General features: G+C 70.0%; 2 protein-coding genes across 2 annotated transcripts; one reads left to right on the top strand and one right to left on the bottom strand.

Moving 5' to 3' along the window:
- Nucleotides 1–2,498: 2,498 nt before the first annotated feature.
- LOC127548831 (basic salivary proline-rich protein 1-like) lies at nucleotides 2,499–3,754 on the bottom strand. Its single transcript, XM_051976452.1, has 2 exons — nucleotides 3,326–3,754; nucleotides 2,499–3,128 (listed from the first exon to the last, which is right to left on the bottom strand). The coding sequence occupies exons 1-2, from the start codon at nucleotides 3,752–3,754 to the stop codon at nucleotides 2,499–2,501; spliced, it is 1,059 nt and encodes a 352-aa protein (XP_051832412.1).
- Nucleotides 3,755–4,036: 282 nt separating this feature from the next.
- HIC2 (HIC ZBTB transcriptional repressor 2) lies at nucleotides 4,037–6,682 on the top strand. Its single transcript, XM_051973278.1, has 2 exons — nucleotides 4,037–4,282; nucleotides 4,828–6,682. Exon 2 carries the CDS (start codon nucleotides 4,858–4,860, stop codon nucleotides 6,589–6,591), a length of 1,734 nt encoding a protein of 577 aa, XP_051829238.1. The 5' UTR covers nucleotides 4,037–4,282; nucleotides 4,828–4,857; the 3' UTR covers nucleotides 6,592–6,682.
- Nucleotides 6,683–12,312: the final 5,630 nt, after the last annotated feature.

The raw sequence follows: 12,312 nt of genomic DNA, 5'->3' as shown, positions 1-12,312 counted from the left end.
GCTGCATCGCTTCTGACCGGGCAGAACTTGCCCCCTCCGCATTGTGTGGCCACGAGCTCCTCCCTCGCGCGGAGATTTCCTCGCTCTCCCCGTTGCTCGTCGCGTCGCCGTCCAAATCGGGACCCTTTTGCCCCCCTCCCGGTGTGGGGTGTGAGGTGTTGGTCTCTGCCCGGCGCCCGCCGTCCTCGTTCCCAGTTTTCCCAGCAGTTCTTGGCGGGGGCTTCTCCTGGAAGCCGAGATCTTCGGGTTTATCGAACCCCAAGGCTCGCGTTTTGTGCTGGGAGGTGCCCGGGCAGACGGGCTCGGCCAGGGTCACCGCCGGCACGGACTCGTGGGATTTTATACCTGCTCCAAGGGGGTCCGTGGCCGGCCCCAGGCACTGCCCGCCCACCCTGGGCACTGCCCGCCTGCCTCTCAGTGACGTCGGCAGCGCTTTGGGGGCTGGGCAGCGGGGCCGCTCTGGGCCGGGCGTCCGGGCAGGCCGGCCCCCTTGGGAAGGCTGGGGGGCGTGTGGCTCTTTGGGGGCGGGAGGAGGAGCTGGCATGTGGCCGAGCACAGACGTGTTCCGGCTCCCGAGCAGTCGGGAACCTCGCAGGCAGGTTGGGGCTTGACACGGAAGGAGAAGCACGGCCGGCCCTGCTCGGGCCCCCGTGCCAGGCTGGGCTTCCGTGAGAGCGGCCGCCGTCCCGGCCCTGGCGGGCTCCGTGGGGCCAGAGTGGGCGCCCCGACTTGGGAGGCCTCTCCTTTAGTGCAAGTGGAAGTGAGACCCCTCCCCGAACTGGGGGCCTGTGGGGCCCAGAGGGGGAAACGGGTGAGCGGGGACGAGCATCCCTGGTGACTGGGGGAGGGTGGGACGGGAGCAGGCCACTGGCACCTGCCCTGGGCCCTCGGGAAGCAGCCCCCGCAAGCCCCTCCTGCCCACCCCGCGAGCCCCTCCTGCCCACCCCGCGAGCCCCTCCTGCCCACCCCGCGAGCCCCTCCTGCCCACCCCGCGAGCCCCTCCTGCCCAGCCCGCCAGCCGGTTCTCCTGGGGGGGGGAGCACCTCATCTTCTCCCCGTTACTGGGCTCCATGGCTAGCCCGGAGCCCGTCCTCCCTAACCCACTCATGTGCTCCCTGTAGCGCCCGTGTGGCCAGCGCTGGGGGGACGGTGCCCGGGCGCGAGCGGGTGCAGGGAGAGAGGAGGCATCTCCCCTTCGAGAGCCTCCTTTGGAGACCGAGCCCTGGGCCTTCCGCGAGCCTGATGCTTTCCAGGAGGAGATCCGGGCAGGCCGCCAAGGAGGAGCTGGCCGCCTTCCAGGCCCGGGCTGGGCTCTGGGGCTGTGCCCATGCAGATGAACACTGGCACCGGGCACGGGCCCAGGGAGGGGGGAGGTCAAGGAGAAGAACGCGGTTCCCCTGGCAGCGCCTCGGCCCTGCCCCGAGCCCCCAGGTCCCCCGAAGATCCCCGCGTTCCTCCCGTCTTGTCTCCAGGGGAAGGCGCAGCTGGCGGATCCGCGGCGGCTCCTCAGGGCTCGCTCTGGCCGGGGCTGCGTGGAGTCCGGAGATCTCGCTGCCCCGTGGTTGTGGGCCCGCGGGGGGGGCGCCCGGAGCGGTCTTTGGGAGGGGGGGGTTAGTGCAGGGACGCGGGGGAGGTGGCGGCCGGAGAAGTCGAGGAGCGGAGGTCACCGCAGACGGGGCGGGAGGGTCCGTCCCCCAGGAGCCCCCGGGGTTGGCGCAGCATGGGCGGCCGGGGCCGCGAGTGCCCTCGTTCCTGGGGAGAGTTTGTGGCGGCTCCTTGTAAAGTAGCAGGTGCCCGAGCCTCCGGGTGCCGGCTCTGGGCGATGGGCGGGCGGGCACCAGGCCCCGGGGTGGGGCGCGCTGCCGGCTCCGCTCTCTGTTTACCTGGACGCACGATGCTTGGCTGCGCTCCCGGCCATTCCTAGAGGCCGCGGCCCCCCTCGGCTCCACCTGCAGCCGTGTCCTGGGGAGACTGAGGCTGTAAAGGCAGGTTCTGCCCCTTCCCGGCGGGGCGGCCCGAAGCCTCGGTCTCCCCTAGCTGTACATTGGGAGTAACTGGTCTTGTCGCTGGGCCCCGGCACGGGGGGAGGCGGCGTTTGCGGCGGGGAAAGGGATTCCGAGAGACCGGAGACGGGGTCTCCCCGTGGAGCCTGCGGGGGCAACACCCCCCGGGGCTTTGAGGAGATGAGCTTGTCCCCCCAGAGGCGCGGGGTCTCCCGGCTCCTGTGAATGGGGGCCAGCGGGGGCACAGCCCGGAAGTCCTCCCCGGGTGCTCCCTCGGGAGCTTCTGTCCCCGGCCTCTCTGGGACTGAGCTGCCCCCGCCCTCCCCGGGCCCATCGGGAACTCTGCTGCTGCGAGGGAGTGCCCGACATGTAGGGACAGAGCCGAGCGGGAGGGAGCCCTTCCCAGGTGTGCAGGCGGGGGGGGCCCGGGAAGCCCCCCTGTCCCCTCCGCGCGCTGCAGGAAGGGGAGAGCGAGTCCTCCCGAGGAGAGAGGAGTCATCCCTGGGGAGGCTCCTCGGGTACCCGGCCCAGGTGCCACCGGGCGCCCGCCACCTCCCGCGGGTTTCTTGTTTCCCCGACGGGGCAGGAGGACGGGGAGCGCCACTGCCCTGTGTCCTCGGCGCGGGGCCCCCGAGAGCGGGAGAGAAGTGGCTCCTTGTTCCCCCGTTGGTCAGGGTGGTGAATGAGGGAGGGGGGGCTGGAGTCGGCCCAGGAGGAGGATCGGGGCCTCCTGGCTTGGGGGGGCAGGGGCACCTTGGCAGCTTGTCCCCGGCCTGGCATCCCGGGTGTGTGCTCGTCTGGGAGGGAGCGCGAGATCCCAGCGATAGGAGCGGCGTCCGGGCGCGCTGCCAGCTCCGGGCCGTGTCTGCAGGGACTCGGCGGCGGGCACAGGGGCTTCGCCCTCCGTGCCCAGAACTGGCTCCAGCTGGGGCTCGACGCTGTTCTCCCGGGTCGAGTGGTCACCGGGGGCGCCCGCTGGTCCTTCCCTCCGCGTTCCCAGTTGGCAGGGGCGGCGTCGGGGGCGGGGGGCCCGGCCACTCTCCTCGTTTCAGTGTTTGGAGGTGGGAAAGGCCGTGAGAGGCCTCCCCGGGCATCCTGGGCCCCACTGCCAGGGACTGGCACCGACTGGGGGGTGCCCGCTGGGCTTCAGGGTGGGCACCGGGGGGGAGGTGCCTCCGTCGCCTTCGTCCCCCAGTGAGCAGCTGGGGCCCAGGAAGAGAGGGAGGCGGGGAGGGGGCCGGGGGCGGCCTCACTTGTGGCCACCACGTTTTGGGGAGGACGTGGGGGGGAAGGGAGGGCCCTGGGAGGCTGCTCCGCCTGACCTCTGGCTCCTGTGGAGGAGGCGCCTGATTGGCCGCTGGGCCCCCCGGCCCTCGGAGCCCCTCTGTGCGCAGTCGAGGGAGGCCGGATTGGGGCGGCTGGGGATGCCCGGGAGCCTCTGGGGGGAAGCTGGGCCTGGCGGACCCTGGCCTGGGAGGCGGATCTTTGTGGGGCCGTCGATGGTCTGGGAGCGGGGGCGAGGCCGGCTGCCTCGGGAAAGTCCCCCTGCGGGGTGCTGGGCCCGGGCCAGCAGCAGCACCTGGTGCCGTTACTCCTGTTTTACAGACCAGGAGACCGAGGCAGGCGGAGGACCGCAGGGAGGCCGAGGAGGGCGGGGCCAGGCCCAGACTCCTCCCCGGGCCCCCGCTCCTGTGCTCCCCAGTGGGAGATGCCGGCCCAGAGCCTGGGAGGCAGAAGGGGCCCGGCCCCATCGGGCCTGCGGGGCCCCCGGCCGGCCACAGGAAGTCCTCGGGCCTCTGAACCCACGGAGCTGGTCTGGCGGCCCCGGGAGCATCTGGGCCGGGGGAGGGGGGGCTGGGGGACAGCTGGCAGCCGCGCCAGGCCCTCTGGCCCCAGGCACCCGGGTCTGGCCACATTCCTGAGGCCCCGGGGGAGGGGCAGGGCCGGGGCCTCCTCCCTCACCTCTGGCCGCGGCTGCCCTGCCCCTGGGAGGGGGCTGGGAAGGGCCTCGGGGGAGGGGGCCGCCGCTCGCCAACCACCCATTTGCCTTTTGTTCCTCGCCGGGGCCGGGCCTGCCCCTGGGAGCTGCTGGGAGGCTTTGGGGAGCCCAGCCCCCGCAGAGAAGGCCCCGGTCGGGGTGGGGGGAAGAAGGGCCCTGCCCCCGCGTGCTGACCGCCCTCCTCCTCCCCAGGTAGCCAGGCTTCGATGCTCCGGCTGAGAGACCGCACCCTGCAGGCGGCCGCCGCTCGCTCGCATGGTTTCTGAGCTCCAAGCTTTCGGTGAGCGGGGCCCGGGGGGGGGGGGGGACTCCCAGAGCCCCAGCAGCAGCCCTCCCCCCCACTGGGCTGGCCCCTGCCCACCCGGCACAGACTGCGGCAGAGCCCCCCAGCCGCCCCCCCATTCCCTGGCCCCCCCCGTTTGTCCCGGCCTTTCCCTTCAGTCTTCATTCGCTTGTGGCCAGTGAAGGTCGCCCCTCGGTGCGGGTGGGGGCCCCGGGGCTGCCGGGCCGGCCGCTCTCTCCCAGGCCAGTGGTGGCTCCCCCTGGGGGAAGGGGGAGGAAGCGGTGCCAGGCTCGGCGGGGGCTCTTCCTACACCCCCCCCCCCACTGCGGGCCCCGGGGGGCGTTGCTGGGGCCGGGCGAGGGGAGGGGGGCTGGCCCACCCCTCGAGGCTGTATCGGGGACTGGGGGAGGGGGGGCTCTCTGGAAGCTTCCGGGCTCATCACCCTCCTCGTGGGGGGAGCTGTGTGAGCCTGGGGTCCAGGGTGGGGGGGAGTGTCCGGGAAGGGGCAGGGGGCTGACGGCGACCCTCGTCTCCCCCCGCAGGTCGTCGGCTGGCACTCGGGGCCCGCGGCCATGGAGCTGCCCAACCATTCCAAGCAGCTGCTGCTGCAGCTGAACCAGCAGCGGGCCAAGGGCTTCCTGTGTGACGTCATCATCGTGGTGGAGAACGCGCTCTTCCGGGCCCACAAGAACGTGCTGGCGGCCAGCAGCATGTACTTCAAGTCGCTCGTGCTGCACGACAACCTCATCCACCTGGACACGGACATGGTCAGCCCCACCGTCTTCCGCCAGGTCCTGGACTTCATCTACACGGGCAAGGTGCTCCCCGGCGAGCCGCCCGCGGAGCCCAACTTCGGCACGCTGCTCACGGCCGCCAGCTACCTGCAGCTGCCCGAGCTGGCCGCCCTGTGCCGCCGCAAGCTCAAGCGGGCGGGGAAGCCCTACGGCGCGGGCCGGGCCGGGGTCCCCGGGGCGGGCAGGCCGGCCCGCGGCCAGCGCCTGGCCGCGGCCTCGGTCATCCAGGCCCGCTACCCGCCGGCCCCCGAGGCCCGCAAGGCCGCGCCCCCGCCCAAGGAGCTCCCGCCGGCCAAGGGCTCCGACGACGAGCTCTTCCCGGGGGCCCCCGGGCAGGAGAACGCGCGCCCCCTGAGCCGCGTGGGCTGCAAGAACGGCGGGGACGGGGCCGGCTGCGGGGGCTCCGGCGGGAACGGCGGCGAGCAAGAGCTGGGCCTGGACCTCTCCAAGAAGAGCCCCTCCCTGCAGCCCCCCGCGCCCGGCCCCCTCCTCGGCCCCGAGGACCTGGCCCAGCTCAGCGACAGCCAGCACGGCTCCCCCGCGCCGGCCTCCGCCAACAGTGCCTCTTACCCGGAGCCCGGCGGGCCCCCCGAAGACCCCATGGAGGTGGAGGCGGCGGGCGCCCCCGAGGAGAATCACCTGGGGCTGCTGGAGGGCCCCGGGGGCCAGCCCCGCAAGAGCCTCCGGCACCTGACCCGCAAGAAGGAGTGGGGCAAGGCGGAGGCCGTGGCCTGCGCCCCCTTCGAGCGCAAGGAGGCCGGGGACGAGGAGGAGCCGGAGGACGGGCTCCCCAACGGGGTCCTGGGGGCCGGCGGCGGGGGGCCCTACGCGGAGCCACCCTTCGCCTGCAAGGAGGAGATGGAGAACGGCAAGGAGCTCAGCGAGGAGAGCGGGCAGAGCGAGGCCGAGGGCGGGGGGCCGGCCGGGGGGGCCGCGGGCGCCCCCAACTACGTGTACCGGCAGGAGGGCTTCGAGGCGGTGCCCTACGGGGACAACCTGTACGTCTGCATCCCCTGCGGCAAGGGCTTCCCCAGCTCGGAGCAGCTCAACGCCCACGTGGAGACGCACACGGAGGAGGAGCTCTTCATCAAGGAGGAGGCCGGCTACGGCGCCCCCGACGAGGAGGCCGAGGACCTGTCGGCCCCCAGCCCGGCCTTCGCCTCCGAGCCGCGGCCCTTCAAGTGCTCGGGCTGCGACAAGAGCTACAAGGACCCGGCCACGCTGCGGCAGCACGAGAAGACGCACTGGCTGACGCGGCCCTTCCCCTGCAACATCTGCGGCAAGATGTTCACGCAGCGCGGCACCATGACGCGCCACATGCGCAGCCACCTGGGCCTCAAGCCCTTCGCCTGCGAGGAGTGCGGCATGCGCTTCACGCGCCAGTACCGGCTCACGGAGCACATGCGCGTGCACTCCGGCGAGAAGCCCTACGAGTGCCACCTGTGCGGCGGCAAGTTCACCCAGCAGCGCAACCTCATCAGCCACCTGCGCATGCACACCTCGCCCTCCTAGAGCCAAAGAGGGGCCGGACCGGCCGGCCCCCCGCCTCCCACAGCTTTAACGGCCTCCGCTCTACCTCCGCCCCGCCAGGGGCCGCCCGCCTGCGTGTGTGAGTGCGTGTGCGCCACGCTCGGGGTCCCCCCCTCGGCCGGGGGGTCTCCTTCTCCGATCCCCGGCCGGTCCCTCCCTGCTGCCCCGGGGCCGGGCCTGAATGTATGGGGGCGGCTGGGCCCCCCCTCCCGGCCCCCGTGACTTCCTTGGCCCGGAGGCGGCCGGCCCGGGGGGGGGGGGGTCCCTCGGTACTTGTGCTTCGTGGCTGCGTGAGTGGGTGCGTGTGTGCGCGTGGCGTGCGTGGACGGCTGGGTCGCTTCTTTCCTCACTGAACCCGGAGTCCGATCCGAGACCTCCAGTTTTTTTCTACCTCTTAATTCACGAGAACAATAAGTCGGTGAGCGCACGAGCCCCCGGCCCGGAGGAGGGGGCGCGTCTCAGGGAGCCGGTGGGCGTCCAGCGGGCGCCGCTCCTCCCGCCCTCTCTCTCCGGCGGGCCTGTGCGGGTGCGAGCGTGCTGAGTGCGGTGTGGGTGGGCGGGGGGGGCTCCCGGCCCCCCACTGCACATCTGGACCAGAACGGGGCCCAGAACAGCTGGGCAGGCGGGAGGGGGGGGGCGGGCCTCGGGCGGCCGATCCAAACCAAAGCGTCTCCCCGTCTTCCTCGGGCTGGGGGGACGAGACCTCTGGGGCGAGGGGGGCCCGGGCGGCCGCGCCCCGTCCTCCCAGGCTCTTTCATTTGTCTGTTGTGTTTTATAACTTCTTCTTTTGTAAGTTCAGACCAAAAAGTCCTCGAGTCTCTGCCCCTCCTCCCTTGGGAGAAGGAACCTTGAGCTGAGCCTGAGCCCGCGCTCGGGGAGGGAGGGGGTCCTCTCTCCCGTCCCCCGCCCCCCCTCCGGCGGCCCCTCCTTCAGCACTTACCCAAGCACCCGACACAAAGTCTGTACCGCGGCGGGAGCCCGGCGGGGGGCCTCCTCCCCCCCCCCGGGCCCGGCCTGGGCGCTCACCGGACGCAGAGGAGCGGGGGCGGGCGGCCGAGCCCCCAACTTCAGGGACGGGGAGCCCGCGCCCCCGACACTCAATGACATTTGTACGACCTAGTATTGTATCCAACCTTAGTGTTGTATCGGGACATTTTCTGTATTTTAAATGAGAAGACAGAACACTAGTTTCATATTTAAGATTTTACGGGTGGGGGTGGGGGGCGGTCACTTTTCTGTTTGTTTTGTAACTTCATGTCACGTGCGTGTGAGAGAGCGAGTGCGAGCGAGTGCGTGTGGCCGGGGTGAGCCTCGGGGGGGCGGGGGCGAGAGCAGGGGGGGGGCGGGCCTCGGGTGGCCGATCCAAACCAAAGCGTCTCCCCGTCTTCCTCGGGCTGGGGGGACGAGACCTCTGGGGCGAGGGGGGCCCGGGCGGCCGTGCCCCGTCCTCCCAGGCTCTTTCATTTGTCTGTTGTGTTTTATAACTTCTTCTTTTGTAAGTTCAGACCAAAAAGTCCTCGAGTCTCTGCCCCTCCTCCCTTGGGAGAAGGAACCTTGAGCTGAGCCTGAGCCCGCGCTCGGGGAGGGAGGGGGTCCTCTCTCCCGTCCCCCGCCCCCCCTCCGGCGGCCCCTCCTTCAGCACTTACCCAAGCACCCGACACAAAGTCTGTACCGCGGCGGGAGCCCGGCGGGGGGCCTCCTCCCCCCTCCCGGGCCCGGCCCGGGCGCTCACCGGACGCAGAGGAGCGGGGGCGGGCGGCCGAGCCCCCAACTTCAGGGACGGGGAGCCCGCGCCCCCGACACTCAATGACATTTGTACGACCTAGTATTGTATCCAACCTTAGTGTTGTATCGGGACATTTTCTGTATTTTAAATGAGAAGACAGAACACTAGTTTCATATTTAAGATTTTACGGGTGGGGGTGGGGGGCGGTCACTTTTCTGTTTGTTTTGTAACTTCATGTCACGTGCGTGTGAGAGAGCGAGTGCGAGCGAGTGCGTGTGGCCGGGGTGAGCCTCGGGGGGGCGGGGGCGAGAGCAGGGGGAGGGGCGGGCGGGGGCCGGGGGCACCCGGCCCCGCCCGCTCCCCCGGGTCTTCGGAGAAACAGGAAGGGGGGGCGCAGACGCCGGGCTCTGGGGGGGAGAAGCTCACACCCAAAATCACAAAGCTATTTTGTAAACCAAAGCACATGTAAATGAGTCCGGAACCTCGCGGGGCTCCCGAGAACCCGACTAGAGAATCTCATTGTTTACATAAACTTTTACAGTTTCAGACCTCAGCAGAAGGAAGGACCAGCCCCGACGCGTGCAGCTCGTCCACTCGCGGCCCCGGCCCCGGGGATTTGCCTTACGCTCCCAGCGGCCCCCGGGAGCCCGCCGGGCACCAAAGAGCCCCGCCCGAGCCCGGCGCGGGGAGGGGCCCCCCTGGCCAAAGAGCGGGGCTCGTGCGGCGGCCTGGCCTTCTCCGAGATGGTGCAGACACTCTTTGACAGTGTTCCTTTTGTATCAATCTGTACGTGCAGTGATGAATGTATTTATTCCTCAGCCTCGGGCACGCCGCCGCCCCGGTGCCCGCCCTGCGCCCGCCGGCCGGATCGCAAACGAAGACCACGCGGGCCGGGCCCCTCCCCGGGAGCCCGCGGCGTCCGCTCCTGGCGCGGGAGGGAGCGGGGCCCGGCGTGTCCGTCCGTCCGTCACACACACATCCACACACATCCACACGCGCGCGCGCTGGGCGCGGCTGTGTCAGCAATAAGGTTCCTGAGCAGGGCCCCTCCGGGCGGCCAAAGACGGGGCAGTGGAGGGGCGCTCTTCGCCCCCCCGGCCCGGGGGTCTCCAGCTTCCCCAAATCATGTGCTGAGGGCAGGAATTTTGAGGCTGAAAGTTCCGGCTCCTGATCCCGGGTGGGGGGGGGGGGCGGGGGGGGAACAACCCGGGCCGAGCCTCGAGCCCACATTCCGCGGAGGGGGGCGGGGAGAAGAGATGGGGAATGGCGGCGGGCCCCCCTCCGGCCCCCTCCCCGCCCCCGTTTCCAGCAGGAGCCCCCCTTCTCCCAGCCTCACTATTTATTGCTGTAATTTATTGACCTCAGAAATGCTGCATCAGGACCTCGGGGCAGGAGGATTCTCCAGGGCTCTCCCCACAGAGACGCTCGGTGGGGCCCCAGGGGGCCAGGTGCTGAGGGGAACCTCCCATGTCCGTCCCTGCCCGTCCGCGGCGGGGCCCCCCGGGCCCCGGCCCGGGCGCCGACCCATTTCGCAAATACCTCGTCTGGGGGGTGGGGGGTGGGGGGTTCTAGCTGTTATTTAAGTAAAACTGGAAGAGGGATCTCACACTTCCTGGGAGGGAGCAGCGGGCTCCCGGGACTGCACTCCCTGCCCGCCACTGTCCTCGGCGACGCGCTCGGCCCGCCTCCCTCCAGAAATTCAGGTCGGGGCCACGGGCCGTGGCCCCCGAGCGTCAAGAGAAACTCGAGCGTCTGAGCTCCGTTCAGAAGCGTGCAGTCTTAATGTACAGTGACGAGAAACTGCTATTTTATGACCTTTTCATTAAAAGCTTGGTTCAAAACAGCCCCGTGTGTCCTTCACTGCCCCTTCCGGGGCTAGCGCCCGCCACGGTCCCCAGGCCTCCATTCCCCTCACACCTTCCAAGCCCTTCCTCGCGACGGTGTCCGCCAGAATAAAGGGGACCCCCTCCCATGGAGGAGGGAGACGCCCCCGCGGGAGGGTCCATGCAGCTTTGGGAGGGAAACCAGGCCTCCACGTACAGGGCAGAATGGGGCCCCTAAGATGTGGTCGCTGTAGAGGAGTCGCCGTGTGGGGGACGGCCCTACTTGTGTCCCCTCTGAGACAGGGTCCTTGTGGGGGAGTCTCCGGGTGTGGCAGGATGGGGCCCCTGAGCCGGCCCTACTGTGTGTCCCCTCTGAGACAGGGTCCTTGTGGGGGAGTCTCTGTGTGCAGCAGGATGGGGCCCCTGAGCCGGCCCTACTGTGTGTCCCTTCTGAGACAGGGTCCTTGTGGGGGAGTCTCCGTGTGCGGCAGGATGCGACCCCTGAGCCGGCCCTATTGTGTGTTCCCTCTGAGACAGGGTCCTTGTGGGGGAGTCTCCATGTGCGGCAGGATGGGGCCCCTGAGCTGGCCCTACTGTGTGTCCCTTCTGAGACAGGGTCCTTGTGGGGGAGTCTCCGTGTGCAGCAGGATGGGGCCCCTGAGCCGGCCCTACTGTGTGTCCCTTCTGAGACAGGGTCCTTGTGGGGGAGTCTCCGTGTGCGGCAGGATGGGGCCCCTGAGCCGGCCCTACTGTGTGTCCCCTCTGAGACAGGGTCCTTGTGGGGGAGTCTCCATGTGCAGCAGGCTGGGGTTTCCTTTGCCCTCATTCTGGGTCCTCCGGAAGCTTTGACTCCTGTGCTCTGCCCTGAGACGCCCATTGGGAAGGGCGCATCTTCCCTCCCCTCCCCCCGAGTTTACCCTCAGCCAATCGTAGCCGACCTGAGGGAGCCAGGAGGCCCCAGGAGAGCCTTGGGAGGAAGGAGAAGGATCCCAACAGGTGTCCCCGTGGGAGGGGGGCCATTCTGGTCCCAGGAACAGCTGGAGCGGCAAGGAGGAGGGGGCAGGGGGCGGTGAGAGCCGGGGTTATCTGGGAAACCGGTGGGAGACGGTTGGATTCTGGAGCTCCCTTGGACCCCGCCTGACTTTTAGGCAAGACCCCCCGAGATCTCGGCAACTTCAGACTAAATCACCCCCAGCTTTTCCATAATTTTGGGGATTTCCTGACAAAACCTCAATTTGTCCTTTCACAAGGTCTGCCCTTTGGGGCCCTTCACTGACTGTACCCCAAGTCTTCCCCAAACTAACCCCCAGTTCTTCCGAGACACCCTCCGGTGGCCTCTGGTCTTCCTCCGCACGGGCGCTGGCTCTCGGGGCCTCCCCCGGTGGCCAGACCCGGCCCGGCCCCCACAAACCCGGGAAGGATTTTCGTCGCCCCCCGATGGGGACCCCCCCACACCCCCAAGTTCCTATTTGGCAGATTGGGAAAGCGGATTCCTCCCGCAAGTGCAGCAAGTGGGATCCTCCTGGTCTGAAAGACCCATGAGGCATGGGGCAAGTCCCAGCCCCCCGGGACCCCCCAGCGCTTCCATCCGGTCTCCGCTGTGGGGTCGGGGGCAGCCGGGGCTGGGGGAGGGAGGACCGCTGCGGAACGGAAGCCGGACGTCTGGGCGCCGGGGCCCCAGGACCGAGCCGGACGTCGCCGTGGGCACCGGGCCCGGCTCGCGGACGCCAAGGGGCCCAACTGGCCCTGGTGGGCTCGGAAACGGCCCCACTGGGCGCCACGCGCTGCTCTTAGTCACGTTTCCATCTGGGTGTTTGATGCACGAGTCCCGGGGCACACGGCTGGCACATGGGGCGGGCCGGGCTCCTCTCTCCCGCCCTGGGCTCCGCAGAAGGGCCTGCCCGAGCGCCCGGGGGCCTTCGCCAGGAGGGGCCGGTCTAAAGCCGGGGCAGGGCAGTGGGTGCTGGGAAGTGGAGCCGGAGGCAGGGAGGGGAGTCCCCGGGAACAGGGGCATGGCCTGAGCTGCCTCCTCCGGCCGGCAGGGGGAGCTCTGGAGTCAGGCCCTTCATTAGGCGCCTGCTGTGTGCTGGGCCCGGCCGGGCGGGGCCCTGCCATTGTGATGCCCCGTGACCCTGCGGGCCGGCAGGGCTTGCC

Source organism: Antechinus flavipes, chromosome 1 (genome assembly GCF_016432865.1).
Source record: "Antechinus flavipes isolate AdamAnt ecotype Samford, QLD, Australia chromosome 1, AdamAnt_v2, whole genome shotgun sequence".
Taxonomy (NCBI): domain Eukaryota; kingdom Metazoa; phylum Chordata; class Mammalia; order Dasyuromorphia; family Dasyuridae; genus Antechinus; species Antechinus flavipes.
Note: the sequence above shows the minus strand (reverse complement) of the source record. Positions and strands in the feature narration are given on the sequence as shown.

What these genes read in the sequence shown, in the direction of transcription:
- LOC127548831 (XM_051976452.1), bottom strand. Translation starts at nt 3,754, where the DNA reads ATGGGGCCGGGCCCCTTCTGCCTCCCAGGCTCTGGGCCGGCATCTCCC. An exon ending in CTCCTCCACAGGAGCCAGAG is followed by an intron (nt 3,129 to 3,325) that starts GTCAGGCGGAGC and finishes GGCACCCCCCAG; the next exon opens with TCGGTGCCAGTCCCTGGCAG.
- HIC2 (XM_051973278.1), top strand. Translation starts at nt 4,858, where the DNA reads ATGGAGCTGCCCAACCATTCCAAGCAGCTGCTGCTGCAGCTGAACCAG.